General features: G+C 41.3%; 1 protein-coding gene across 4 annotated transcripts in view; it reads left to right on the top strand.

Annotated features, from left to right (window-relative positions):
- The window catches only part of MAD1L1 (mitotic arrest deficient 1 like 1), a 528,381-nt gene that overhangs the window by 388,189 nt on the left and 125,243 nt on the right, over window positions 1–14,949 (top strand). For all 4 annotated transcript variants that reach the window (XM_075179556.1, XM_075179557.1, XM_075179558.1 and 1 more), the window contains one exon: window positions 11,753–11,943. In XM_075179556.1, coding sequence (XP_075035657.1) covers window positions 11,753–11,943 — 191 coding nt within the window. The remainder of the gene's footprint in view (window positions 1–11,752; window positions 11,944–14,949) is intronic.

The following is a 14,949-nucleotide window of genomic DNA, read 5'->3' on the forward strand; positions in this document are numbered from 1 at the left end:
AACCATGTGGAATACTCCCAACATACTTTGTATACTACTACACCGTAGACAGGGCCGGATTAACCCTAGGGCTAACTGGGCTACAGCCCAGGGGCCTCGGGCATCCAGGGGGCCCTTGAAAGTGCTCAGCAGCAGTATTGATCGGTCAGGGGCGGGGACGCCCCTGGCGCGATCAGTGCTGCTGAGCACTTTCACTGCGGTCCTTCCCCGGCGCGCTGTAGTTTCCTTACTGAGGAGATCTCGTGAGTCTGTATTGATCGCGATTATCGACCTTATCAAGTCGGGTAAGTCATTGTCGGGGTAGTGGTAGTCGCGTTAGTGACTACCACTGGTACATTCACCCATATGCTATGCCCTTGGGGTGGTCAGCTGCTTGCCGAATTTGCAGGAAATTGAAAATTAAGCAACCTATTTTTGTTGTCAGCCTCTGCTTAGCATGGGCTATAGAAGGTTAAGTTGAAAAAGAAAGATGCTGTGCTTCTTTGTTCAGAGATATACATGAATAAGTATTGGTTGGGCAAAAATATTTTTGAAAATTGGTTTAAATTCAATTAATTTGCTGTTTTAGAGACACTATTTTTATGGCTGTTGGTTTACATGCCGAAAATGCAGGCTGCCCTAAATTGGCTATACACACAGCAATATAGGGCAATTGACCTGATATCACAGCCCGTTTTGCTTCAAAATAAGCTAGATGAATGAAAATAATCCAATTGTAAGCAATCTATTGTCTGTTGAGCATGTTGGTAAATACGTTAGGAAATTTACCCCTATTTTCTGACCAGACTATCAGGCCCATTAACTCCGGAAAGGCTGTTTGACCTTATCCAATTTGCTTATCTGTGTGTGGCCACATTGGACCAGGGTCCTATAGCACAGCTGTCTGTCCGACTTGCGGGATTGTTGTGTATGTGACCCAACATTATACACATGAGCTGCTAGTACACAAATATACAAGGAAAAGGTTTCAGAAATGTATCAGAAGGAACATTAACATTAAAGCTCTAATTCAAGTTTTGAAGAAGCTTTCTATCATACTCCTGTCTGTAGGTCTATCGAAAAACACTGCAGGAAGCCCTTCAGATCCTGACGTGTAACGAGGAAACCTACAATTTCTAATTGTACAGTACTTAAACATTACTTTTAAAAATTGATATTTTACTAAACTTATATTGCTGAATTAAACATTGTTAGTTCAAAGTTTGAAATATGATTTTTTTCATACATTCTTGCAAGATAAGCCTAAGCATTTTGCCACTTGTCATTCATGATTGACCATAAAGGCTTTTGTTAGGGGGCTGAATATTTCATTTGTACTATGCTAAGTAAGCACAGTTCTTTGTGCAGAATGACTAGAGGCATGACATGGTCAATGACAGCCCACTATCCATCGCATTGACTGGGGAACCATTACAATCCACCTCTGCATTTAGAGTACCCAGAGGTAATGTTCTGTACACTTGCTGCTGACAAGTTAAGCAGACTTTACATATAGCATTTAATTGACTATTCAGTTCTGCAATGGTATTGGAAATTGTACATATATATTAGTGAGTATTACATGACATGGTTTCGTAATCAACTGTAATTTTAACCACATGCAAGCCAGCCACTGTAGATAAATGATAGGCCAGTGTCTTTAGGTCTCTGAAGCCTCTTTGTATTTAGAGTGTTTGTGTGCTGGATGCAAAAGTGGTGAGAATGTAAGCAGGTGGGTAACCTGGTGATGTAATGCGATGTCACTAGTGGTTACCTGATTGGTGGTAGCCCTAACTGAAGTGTGGAAGTTAGAAAGAGTCTCGTTTGGATCTCCTTTGGGGCTAAGCCTAGTATGCTTGGTGTAACGTGGCTATAATAGCAGTGTACATCATCAGCGTTTAACTTCTACAATACGCAAGGCTACATTTTAGGAGTTCCTTTGGTGGAGGTGACAAAGTACATAGCAGTATGGCATAAATTGGTAAACCTAGTATCGTACTAAGTTCAACGCACAGTAGAGAGATGAAATAAATAGCTTGAATGCTACAATGAGAAAAAAATAAATACCAGATGCACCTGTATCAGGATGCCAGGTTAATACTTATCTCTTTTGCTGTGCCAACTGGCAAGACGTGCCAGAGGACAGCCTTATATGCCAGTCAATCTCATCCAGTAACCCTGTTCGGGTACCAAATTACCTAGGCAGTGTCTTGATAAAAGCAAAATATTATTGTGAAAAAAAACACTGAAAGGACTAAAATATTCATAAATGACCAAGTACCACTCCACTGCCTTCAAGGTATTGGCCAATTCCAATGTCGCCCCACATTTGGCAGGTAGACAGAGAGACAATGTCTGCAGAATCTTGAAGTCTTGTCCAGGTTTCCATGTTATCGATCCTTACCAGCTCAACAGGAGCTGCAGTCCTGGATCACCGCCCACCGCCACCACTGGGAGGCAGTGTCCGACGTCCTAGATCGTCTAGCTCGTGATCTGCGTTACTTGGATAAGCTATTGCTCTGCTTTATGGTACAGGTCTGTCCCCCAGGACCTGTCATGAATGCTCTCCAATTTAGACCAAAGATATTATTCCTTCTTTCCACATTCCCTCTTCATCCCTCACCTCTGCACAGTCACAGGGCTGCAGTTTCTCAACAATGTGCAGTGACAAGCAAGTATTTTTACAATATTGTACCCATAAGATTGCAGGCAGTCACAACTGATATAATCATCCCAGCATTATCTTGCATGATTTTAGGATCTAATAATTGCATAAAGACACCCTAGTGGTGGTAGAAAGGTATCAGATCACTCAGTACATCGCAGCTTGTTGAGTAGCCGTAGACCAGTCAGAGTGCCCATGCTGACCCCATTCCACGCCTACAATGGGCACATGAGGGCCAGAACTGGACCATGCAGCGATGGAAGTAGTTGGCTGGGCTGATGAATCGCGTTTTCTTTCATGGGAACGGCCAGGTGCATGTGCATTGGTTAGCTGGAGATGAGATGGCAGCAGGATGCACTATGGGAAGAAGGCGAACCAGCGGAGTGTGATGCTCTGGGCAATGTTCTGCTGAAAAATCTTGCGTCCTGGCATTCATATGGATGTTACTTTGACACGTACCACTTACCTAAACATTGTATCAGACCAAGGGCACCCCTTTATGGCAACGGTATTCCCTGATGGCAGTGGCCTCTTTCAGCAGGGTAATGCACCCTGCCACACTGCAAAACTTGGTTTGGGAAACCTGACAAAGAGTTAAAGGTGTTTTCAAATTCCCCAGATCTCAATCTGATCAAGCAACTGTGGGATGTGCTGAGAAATCAAGTCTGAGCCATGCAGGTGACACCTTGCAATTCACAGGATCTGCTGCTAATGTCTTGGTGCCAAATACCACAGGACACCTTCAGAGATCTTGTGGAGTCTGTGCCTAGATGGGTCAGAGCTGTTTTGGCAGCACGAGGGGGCCTACACAATAATAGACAGATGGATTTAACATTGTAGCTGTTCAGTGCATATTTGCATGGCCAGCATATAGCAGCCTCATGCCGACCATAGTCCCATACCTATCATACATATATCCATGGTCAGCATATAACAGCCTCATGGTGACCATAGTCCCATACCTATCATACATATATCCATGGTCAGCATATAGCAGCCTCATGCCGACCATAGTCCCATACCTATCATACATATATCCATGGTCAGCATATAACAGCCTCATGCCGACCATAGTCCCATACCTATCATACATATATCCATGGTCAGCATATAGCAGCCTCATGGTGACCATAGTCCCATACCTATCGTACATATATCCATGGTCAGCATATAACAGCCTCATGGTGACCATAGTCCCATACCTATCATACATATATCCATGGTCAGCATATAACAGCCTCATGCTGACCATAGTCCCATACCTATCATACATATATCCATGGTCAGCATATAACAGCCTCATGCTGACCATAGTCCCATACCTATCATACATATATCCATGATCAGCATATAACAGCCTCATGCCGACCATAGTCCCATACCTATCATACATATATCCATGGTCAGCATATAGCAGCCTCATGCTGACCATAGTCCCATACCTATCGTACATATATCCATGGTCAGCATATAACAGCCTCATGCCGACCATAGTCCCATACCTATCATACATATATCCATGGTCAGCATATAGCAGCCTCATGCCGACCATAGTCCCATACCTATCATACATATATCCATGGTCAGCATATAACAGCCTCATGCTGACCATAGTCCCATACCTATCATACATATATCCATGGTCAGCATATAACAGCCTCATGCCGACCATAGTCCCATACCTATCATACATATATCCATGGCCAGCATATAACAGCCTCATGCCGACCATAGTCCCATACCTATCATACATATATCCATGGCCAGCATATAACAGCCTCATGCCGACCATAGTCCCATACCTATCATACATATATCCATGGCCAGCATATAGCAGCCTCATGGTGACCATAGTCCCATACCTATCATACATATATCCATGGCCAGCATATAGCAGCCTCATGCCGACCATAGTCCCATACCTATCGTACATATATCCATGGTCAGCATATAACAGCCTCATGCCGACCATAGTCCCATACCTATCGTACATATATCCATGGTCAGCATATAGCAGCCTCATGCCGACCATAGTCCCATACCTATCGTACATATATCCATGGTCAGCATATAGCAGCCTCATGCCGACCATAGTCCCATACCTATCATACATATATCCATGGTCAGCATATAACAGCCTCATGCCGACCATAGTCCCATACCTATCATACATATATCCATGGTCAGCATATAACAGCCTCATGCCGACCATAGTCCCATACCTATCATACATATATCCATGGCCAGCATATAACAGCCTCATGCCGACCATAGTCCCATACCTATCATACATATATCCATGGCCAGCATATAACAGCCTCATGCCGACCATAGTCCCATACCTATCATACATATATCCATGGCCAGCATATAGCAGCCTCATGGTGACCATAGTCCCATACCTATCATACATATATCCATGGCCAGCATATAGCAGCCTCATGCTGACCATAGTCCCATACCTATCATACATATATCCATGGTCAGCATATAACAGCCTCATGCCGACCATAGTCCCATACCTATCGTACATATATCCATGGTCAGCATATAGCAGCCTCATGCCGACCATAGTCCCATACCTATCGTACATATATCCATGGTCAGCATATAACAGCCTCATGCCGACCATAGTCCCATACCTATCGTACATATATCCATGGTCAGCATATAACAGCCTCATGCCGACCATAGTCCCATACCTATCGTACATATATCCATGGTCAGCATATAACAGCCTCATGCCGACCATAGTCCCATACCTATCATACATATATCCATGGTCAGCATATAGCAGCCTCATGCCGACCATAGTCCCATACCTATCATACATATATCCATGGTCAGCATATAGCAGCCTCATGCTGACCATAGTCCCATACCTATCCTAGATATCTCCATGGCCAGCATTTAACAACATTACACTGACCATAGTTCCATACCTATTATACATATATCCATGGCCAGCATATAAACAACCTTACACCAACCATAGTCCCATACCTACCATATATATCTCCATGGCCAGCATTTAACAACATTACACCGACCATAGTCGCATACCTACCATATATATCTCCATGCATCGCATCACATGTACTTGTGTATACTAAGGAATGAAAAACTATTATTCACTGACACTTAAAAATAGCCCAATCATAAAGTGCTGAAAGCCCATATATGAAAGGGTTAGTGTGGTGCCTCTTTAAATTAAAGTTAATAGATGAGTGTAAATCACAAGGTTTCACAATCTTGGGCTCCTCACTTTTATGTTACATTTCAGTTACCCATGGTAGTATAAATTTAAACGTGTCATCATTTAGACCAGTAAAAAGGCCTTTTTTTTTTTATTAATTACATTTTGAAAAGCATGAACAATCCAGAGTTAACTAATAATAGTTGTGTCACAGCATGACATGCTACTCTGAAATGTTAACCATGGTGTACATTCACTGCAATACACTTTACCCCATCTGTCGAACCTATGATTGTATTCTGTACATTTCCAATAACACTAGAATTACAGGACCACAGGATAGCTCACTATATAGGGTTACATTTCCCCTGGGCTCATCTTTCAGCACATACACACACAGGTGTTCCACATGGGTGTAATTAATTTGTTGTTTGCTGTGGTTGTTTTGTAGTGCTGGGGTGGATGATAAAAACACTGTATTTGTGGGTAGGACCACTGATGCCAGTTAGTGGCCGGCTAGTAGTGAGGGAACTACTGTTTAGCCAGACGTAGGGTTGTGGGGAATTGTGATGCTTTACCAGAAATGTCTGCTGGAACCACCTCTGAAGTTGCTTCTCTTGATAGCTGCTAATAGACAGTGAAACGGTTCAGCCAAGCTGTCAAAAGTGAAATCACTAATATATATATATATATATATATATATATATATATATATATATATATATATATATATATATATATATATATATATTCAATAATCTCAATTGCAAAGCGCTACGGAATTTGCTGGCGCTATATAAATGTTGATTATGTCTGAATAGGGAGCACAATGAGAGTCTGAAGAACTACACAATACATGTTGAAGCCTTAATATGATGACTTGTCACAGGGTTATTTAACGATTCATTACATTTATTAAGATATGTGATTATCTTATCATACTGGAGGCGATTCTTGTTCAGTAGCCACTAGTAAACGCATCATCCAATCTGTACATGGGTAACACCCACTGTCGTGTTTATAGTCACTGAGAGACAGAATATTTGTTTCTCTGAGGTTGTGTTGTATTTACTGCTTAAAAATAAGTAATTTCATACCGTCAGCCGCCTGAGATCTATTAGATCGAGTCCATTTGGTGACAGCTGTGAAATATGACTTACTCCAATGTGGCCACTGTGTCGTTACTGCACTCCCTTGTTTTTAATTCTCATTGTTTGTTTTAAGATTACACAGCTTTAGCGTGGTCAGTAGAAAGTCTCTGGGAAGTTGGTAAAGCTTATAAATATATTGATTAGTTTGTACAGAAATAGAAAGTTGCACAGTGTTAGACATTGTGCAGCCTCACAGAATGAAGGACGATGGGTGTGTTGTGGCTGGTTCTGTTTGGTGATCACTTTGGCGTTTGGCTGAAGAGCTAGCACTTGAATCATTTTACTAGTCTGATGTGCCAATTGGCTCCTACCAGTTTTCACTGAGAGCTAAGTCCCCAGTTTCTGCCAGCTGTGGACTTGTTCAGAACCCATTGACTAATTACTTCTCAGAAGTACAAAGACCCCCAAGATTGCAGGAAAAGCTAAAAGTCACACGGGACACACAGGGTGGAGGTTCATGCTCAGAACGAGCAGTACAGAATTGTGTCAAGATAGGAGATTAGTGTAGGCAGCACTTAATTGATATGAGTATTGGAATAAGTCTGAGCTAGTTGGGTCAGGTAACAGTAATATGTTATGGCTGCTGGCAGAGTTGTAGTTAGGTAACAGGAATAGGTTATGGCTGCTGGCAGAGTTGTAGTTAGGTAACAGGAATAGGTTATGGCTGCTGGCAGAGTTGTAGTTAGGTAACAGGAATAGGTTATGGCTGCTGGCAGAGTAGTAGTTAGGTAACAGGAATAGTTTATGGCTGCTGGCAGAGTAGTAGTTAGGTAACAGGAATAGGTTATGGCTGCTGGCAGAGTTGTAGTTGGGTAACAGGAATAGGTTATGGCTGCTGGCAGAGTAGTAGTTGGGTAACAGGAATAGGTTATGGCTGCTGGCAGAGTTGTAGTTGGGTAACAGGAATAGGTTATGGCTGCTGGCAGAGTTGTAGTTAGGTAACAGGAATAGGTTATGGCTGCTGGCAGAGTAGTAGTTAGGTAACAGGAATAGGTTATGGCTGCTGGCAGAGTAGTAGTTGGGTAACAGGAATAGGTTATGGCTGCTGGTAGAGTAGTAGTTAGGTAACAGGAATAGGTTATGGCTGCTGGCAGAGTAGTAGTTAGGTAACAGGAATAGGTTATGGCTGCTGGCAGAGTTGTAGGTAGGTAACAGGAATAGGTTATGGCTGCTGGCAGAGTTGTAGTTAATTAACAGGAATAGGTTATGGCTGCTGGCAGAGTTGTAGTTAGGTAACAGGAATAGGTTATGGCTACTGGCAGAGTAGTAGTTGGGTAACAGGAATAGGTTATGGCTGCTGGCAGAGTAGTAGTTAGGTAACAGGAATAGGTTATGGCTGTTGGCAGAGTTGTAGTTAATTAACAGGAATAGGTTATGGCTGCTGGCAGAGTAGTAGTTGGGTAACAGGAATAGGTTATGGCTGCTGGCAGAGTAGTAGTTAGGTAACAGGAATAGGTTATGGCTGCTGGCAGAGTTGTAGTTAGGTAACAGGAATAGGTTATGGCTGCTGGCAGAGTTGTAGTTAGGTAACAGGAATAGGTTATGGCTGCTGGCAGAGTAGTAGTTAGGTAACAGGAATAGGTTATGGCTGCTGGCAGAGTTGTAGTTAGGTAACAGGAATAGGTTATGGCTGCTGGCAGAGTTGTAGTTAGGTAACAGGAATAGGTTATGGCTGCTGTGTGTATATATATATATATATATGTGTGTGTATATATATATATATATATATATATATATATATATATATAATTTCTGGGGAAAAAATTCTTTATTAAAATAAATGAAGCATTTTTTCAGCTTTCGACATCCCGTGATAGTAGGACAGTAGCCCTTGGTAAAAAGCCTTCACCAGCGAGGGGGCTTTCTTAAATAGTGGGAAGCCCTATATCAGTGTTTGAGGGATCTTGGTCTTTTCTCTAGATGATAAACCGTCCCCCTAAAGGAAATTGTCAAGCTCATCAGCTATCATCACAAAGGCCGGGAATGTTCTACTTTACACTCTGCAATCAGGTGCCTATTGTCTCGTTAATCTTCAGCATCTTGTACACTGCTGCAGTCTAGTTCGCTGCAGGGAAGCGGCAATCCAGACTCATACACCTGTATATATAAAGAGCCTAAATGAGACCACTTTCCCTTTACTCAAAGGCTAATAAATATCTCTCAAATGTCAGTGATTTTCTGCCCATTGTAAGGCAATATTGATTTCCAAGATTCCTGCTGGAGGTTAAGCGAAATATGCACCCCACGGTCTGTCTAATAACAGTTCATTTCCATATCCCTGAAGCATTCTTAATTATACTTGAATATATCAGATTGCTTTCTGAATTGATTGGGACTTTAGCAACTAAAAACAAGAAGATAATGAAACAAAACAAAGCTTACCAACTAAATCCAAAATGCCACAGACTTTATTATATATTTCTTTGTAACATCTACAGCCTCTTCTACGCGCACAGTTCTACATTTCATTTATATTTGTGAGCGTGTTTTCTTTCTTGTATTGTCCTTGATTGTGCTTGGGCAGCGGGACACACTAATTATTGTAGAATTACAAATCCATACATGACGAAATACTTGATCACATTTATTGCAAAATTAACTTTCATGACATTCAAATGTTTTTTTCCCCCTTTTACCAAACACTGTTGAACTTTCCAGTTACTTTGGTTTTTACCTTAGACACTTCAAGCTGTTTCTCCCTATGGTCAGCCTGCCCTAGCGGAGATGCAGTGGTAGGATCATCATCATCAGCAGCTATTTATGTAGCGCTACTAATTCCGCAGCGCTGTACAGAGAACTCACTCACATCAGTCCCTGCCCCATTGGAGCTTACAGTCTAAATTCCCCAACACACAGACAGACAGAGAGACGAAGGTCAATTTGATAGCAGCCAATTAACCTAGTATGTTTTTGGAGTGTGGGAGGAAACCGGAGCACCCGGAGGAAACCCACGCAAACACAGGGAGATCATACAAACTCCTCACAGATAAGGCCATGGTCGGGAATCGAACTCATGACCCCAGTGCTGTGAGGCAGAAGTGCTAACCACTCAGCCACCGTGCTGCATGGTGATCTGATGGAAATTACTTATAACGTTTGCAGTCCTTGGGGCAGTTTCAGTTAGTCTTGACATCCTGTAGGAACCTTGTGTGATGTATTTCTACGTAAATTAGCAGCGTTTTTGGTACAGAAAACACTGCTCAATTTTTCTCAGAACAAAAACGAGTGGAGATTCTTCCCATAAACATCCCACAGGGACCCATCTTGCGAATTTCCTATGAGACCTTGCGGCTAATTGAATACGCCTCACTATGTTGACTGGTCCTAAGATCACATGTCAGACCCCAAATGTGGTCTTGGGCTTTGTCCATGCAGGCATTTGAAATGTGTTTTTTAGTGCATGTAAAATGGCTTGTAAACTGCATCTTATTTATGTGGGCCTTTGAATTGCATTTAGATACGAAGTTAAAGATAGATGTAAGTAAAATTGGAAATCCTGTACAGTTTCATTTGGTACATTGATTTTTATTTTTCCATCCATTTACATGCATGTAAAAATGCATTAAAAACGCGTGTTAAACGCATAGTTTTTATACCAGTGGTTACATAGCCTAGGGCAGTCCTTTCTTGTCTTTAATGAATTACTAAATAACTAGATGTTTAATTGCTACAAAGACACTTGGTAAGGGCTAATTGTAATTATTCTGTAACCACTTTAGTATGATGTGCAACAAAAGCAGACGTACGTGAAGGGATTAGCGGTTTCTAGAAAGAACTCCCAGGTTTTATGTCTTGGAACATTGAGGTTTCATCGTCACCAGACATCATTATCTGTCGCCGCTGTTCAGCTTACTTGTTGTTATCGAGAACTCATGCTGGGAAAGAGATTGGCAAATTGTCAGAATCGAAAATTTATTGATCTTCTTTATTTTATTTTAAAGATTGAGGCAATTCTTTCACAGCAGCCTTGTGTTACCTCATGAATTGTACACCCCGGCATGCTTCAGTCCAGTGGTTTTAGGCTGATATCCGCTTCATTTTCATTTCGGAAACCCCAATCCCTTTTCACTGCTCCCAATTTAATTTTTATACATCTTCATGTTACATAAAAACATATTCCGGTAGTAGCTGCAGGGGCTCTTTCTAAGAGGCGAGATGAGCACCTTGTCTCAGGCGGCTCCAAATTAGCTTCTCTCAGCTCCCCCCTTTCCCCAGAACTCTGGTCACTAGAGTAGTTTGAATATAGATGGAACGCACACCCTTACTGCAATCATTGTACGGCGCTGAGGTTTAAGGAGAAGAGAGGAAGTATAAGTCCTATCAATGTGTCTGAACCATACTTGTACCTGCAGTAAGCAACCAAAGACAGGACAGGACAGTGTACAAGTGTAAATGTTGTCATGGGAAGAGAAGGGGTGCATTTATGGTGTAAAAGATGTTCCCCCGAAACACATGGGCTCTCTCTTGTCTATGGTCTATGGCTGCCTCTTTGATAGACCTTATCATATAGGTTTGCATGTAGCCAAAGCTCAGTCTTTCATTTTAACATGTATAAATATAGGTCTCACATTATGCTTTAAAATAAGTAAATAAGTCTTTATTTTCGTTACTTGTGGTGTATTTTACCTTTTAAATGAAAGTCCATCTATACTTTGTTTTAACTTAGTTTTAATAAACCCTTATTGTGACAGTTTCCCTATATATGGGTTGCTTTGAAAGGCAATATTATTCATTAGACTTTGTTTTGTCACCTCTGCACAGAGCTGAAGAAACAGGTAGAGAGCGCAGAACTGAAAAACCAGCGACTTCGTGAGGTGTTCCAGACCAAAATCCACGAGTTTCGTACAGTGTGCTACATGCTGACTGGGTACCGTATTGACATCACCACTGAGAACCAGTACCGCCTCACCTCTATGTATGCCGAGCAGAAAGATGATAATTTACTGTTCAAGGTATGTCTCTTCCTGGTTACACATATGTCTATTAGATATAATTTCCTGCATACACATATGTCCAGTAGATATCATTACTTCCTGGATGCACACATGTCCACTAGTTATCATTACCTGCTGGTTTCCTGGATACACACATGTCCACTAGTTATTACCTCCTGGTTTCCTGGATACACACATGTCCACTAGTTATTACCTCCTGGTTTCCTGGATACACACATGTCCACTAGTTATCATTACCTCCTCGTTTCCCGGATACACACATGTCCACTAGTTATCATTACCTCCTGGTTTCCTGGATACACACATGTCCACTAGTTATCATTACCTCCTGGTTTCCTGAATACACACATGTCCACTAGTTATCATTACCTCCTGGTTTCCTGAATACACACATGTCCACTAGTTATCATTACCTCCTGGTTTCCTGGATACACACATGTCCACTAGTTATTACCTCCTGGTTTCCTGGATACACACATGTCCACTAGTTATTACCTCCTGGTTTCCTGGATACACACATGTCCACTAGTTATCATTACCTCCTCGTTTCCCGGATACACACATGTCCACTAGTTATCATTACCTCCTGGTTTCCTGGATACACACATGTCCACTAGTTATCATTACCTCCTGGTTTCCTGAATACACACATGTCCACTAGTTATCATTACCTCCTGGTTTCCTGGATACACACATGTCCACTAGTTATCATTACCTCCTGGTTTCCCGGATACACACATGTTCACTAGTTATCATTACCTCTTGGTTTCCCGGATACACACATGTCCACTAGTTATCATTACCTCCTGGTTTCCTGGATACACACATGTCCACTAGTTATCATTACCTCCTGGTTTCCTGAATACACACATGTCCACTAGTTATCATTACCTCCTGGTTTCCTGGATACACACATGTCCACTAGTTATCATTACCTCCTGGTTTCCTGGATACACACATGTCCACTAGTTATCATTACCTCCTGGTTTCCTGGATACACACATGTCCACTAGTTATTACCTCCTGGTTTCCTGGATACACACATGTCCACTAGTTATCATTACCTCCTGGTTTCCCGGATACACACATGACCACTAGTCATCATTACCTCCTAGTTTCCTGGATACACACATGTCCACTAGTTATCATTACCTCCTGGTTTCCTGGATACACACATGTCCACTAGTTATCATTACCTCCTGGTTTCCTGGATACACACATGTCCACTAGTTATCATTACCTCCTGGTTTCCCGGATACACACATGTCCACTAGTCATCATTACCTCCTGGTTTCCTGGATACACACATGTCCACTAGTTATCATTAATTACATCCTGGTTTCTACATATGTCACAAAGAAAACAGGTAAAACGTTAAACTGTAGCAAAATCCGTTGCTACAATGTCATTGGCAATGCTTTCTGTAACGCTGGAATATATAGTATGTGCTATATGATCTTTTTGGATACTTTCTCTTTCTCATATTCGTTATATATGACCTTTCTTCTCTTTTCTTTTTTTCATTTTTTTGGGGGGTTCTTTTTGTAAGAGAGACCTACTCAAGCAAATTTAAACTGTTTGAGAAATCTTTCCAAAATTGCAGCTATGTCATCCCAACACTAATGTAATCATCTGGAATGAGCACAGCATTACTACTTTGCTAATGTAAGCCCATTATTAATTACGCAACATTTGTTTGGTTTTTAATTGTTGTTGCTCTTTTTTTTTTTGTAATGGAATGGAATCCTCCACGTCCTGTTATATATGGATTCATATTTTAACTTCTGTCAGGGAATTCACCAGTTTCTGAGGTAAAATTATTATTCCTTCAATTATTTTCTTAAGGTTTTTTTAAAATATTTTGTTTTAAGTATTTTTTTTTCCTGTTTAGTGATACTGAAAATATAAAGTAGAAACCAAAGCAAAATGTCAAGCATGGGTTACTTTGTAATCTAGTCAGCAGAGCAATTTCAGGCGCAAGCAATCTATGGCAAGGGCAGTGTCTGAGGCGGCTGCAGCGTTGCTTGGCTTGATTTCCAGGAATTTCCATCGAACACACGCCGGCAAACACATAACATATATTTGTTCTAGACACATCGCCATTTACCCTCAGCAAATTACGACCCCGTTCTGTGAAATCAGCACCTCTTGCCGGTGATTGAAGGATCTTAATGAAATAAACACGGACCCTAAAGAGAAACACAAGCCAGCTTTCAAAATATATGTGTTTTATTCACATTATTTAAGTATGAAACAGCCAGCTGTTGTACACAGCTTGAAAACACAGTCTGGGAGAGTAAATGGGAAATCAGACTTAACTGCAGACAAACACCTTGTCACCTGCGCACAGTCGATTCTTTGACCTATTGGTGTGTAAAGAGACGTGTTAAGCTCCATACACATCAAAACCATGAATTCCTAAAAACATACAACTGTAAAGCGTTCCTCTCTGCAGGCTTCTGGAATGCACACAGTGAAACAGACTACAAAATGATCTTCTTCCAGTCTCCAATACATTCTTGCAGTGTGTTTAACATGAACCGTCCCCATTCATGACAGCATCCTGGTATGGAACACAAAAATACACTTTAAACTCTCAGCCATAAGCAGTGTGAATGCCAAAGAAATGTTTTTCTTTTTAAATGTCAGGAAATCTCTATTATTCACCTGCCATATGGTTGAATTATATGGAGAATGTATGCAGTTAATTAAAAGCCCCCGATGGACCAAAATAGCCCCCGGGGTTAACACAGCCGATCTAACGGAGTGCAATGCCTTGCTAACGCAAATATCCCAATACCGCTATCGCAAATAACCCTGCTAACACCTCCATGGAGGGTAAATACAATGCCGTCACATGATTTTTTTACTTGTTTGTGCATTTAATACCTTAATTAAAGCCTTTTTTATAGCATACTGGAAATCTACAGACAGCTGTGTGCAGGCCCTTGGTTTAGCTATAGGTAGAGACTAGATAAATATTCAAACTATTTCCTTTTTGTT

The sequence above is a fragment of the Mixophyes fleayi genome, chromosome 7 (assembly GCF_038048845.1).
Source record: "Mixophyes fleayi isolate aMixFle1 chromosome 7, aMixFle1.hap1, whole genome shotgun sequence".
Lineage (NCBI taxonomy): Eukaryota > Metazoa > Chordata > Amphibia > Anura > Limnodynastidae > Mixophyes > Mixophyes fleayi.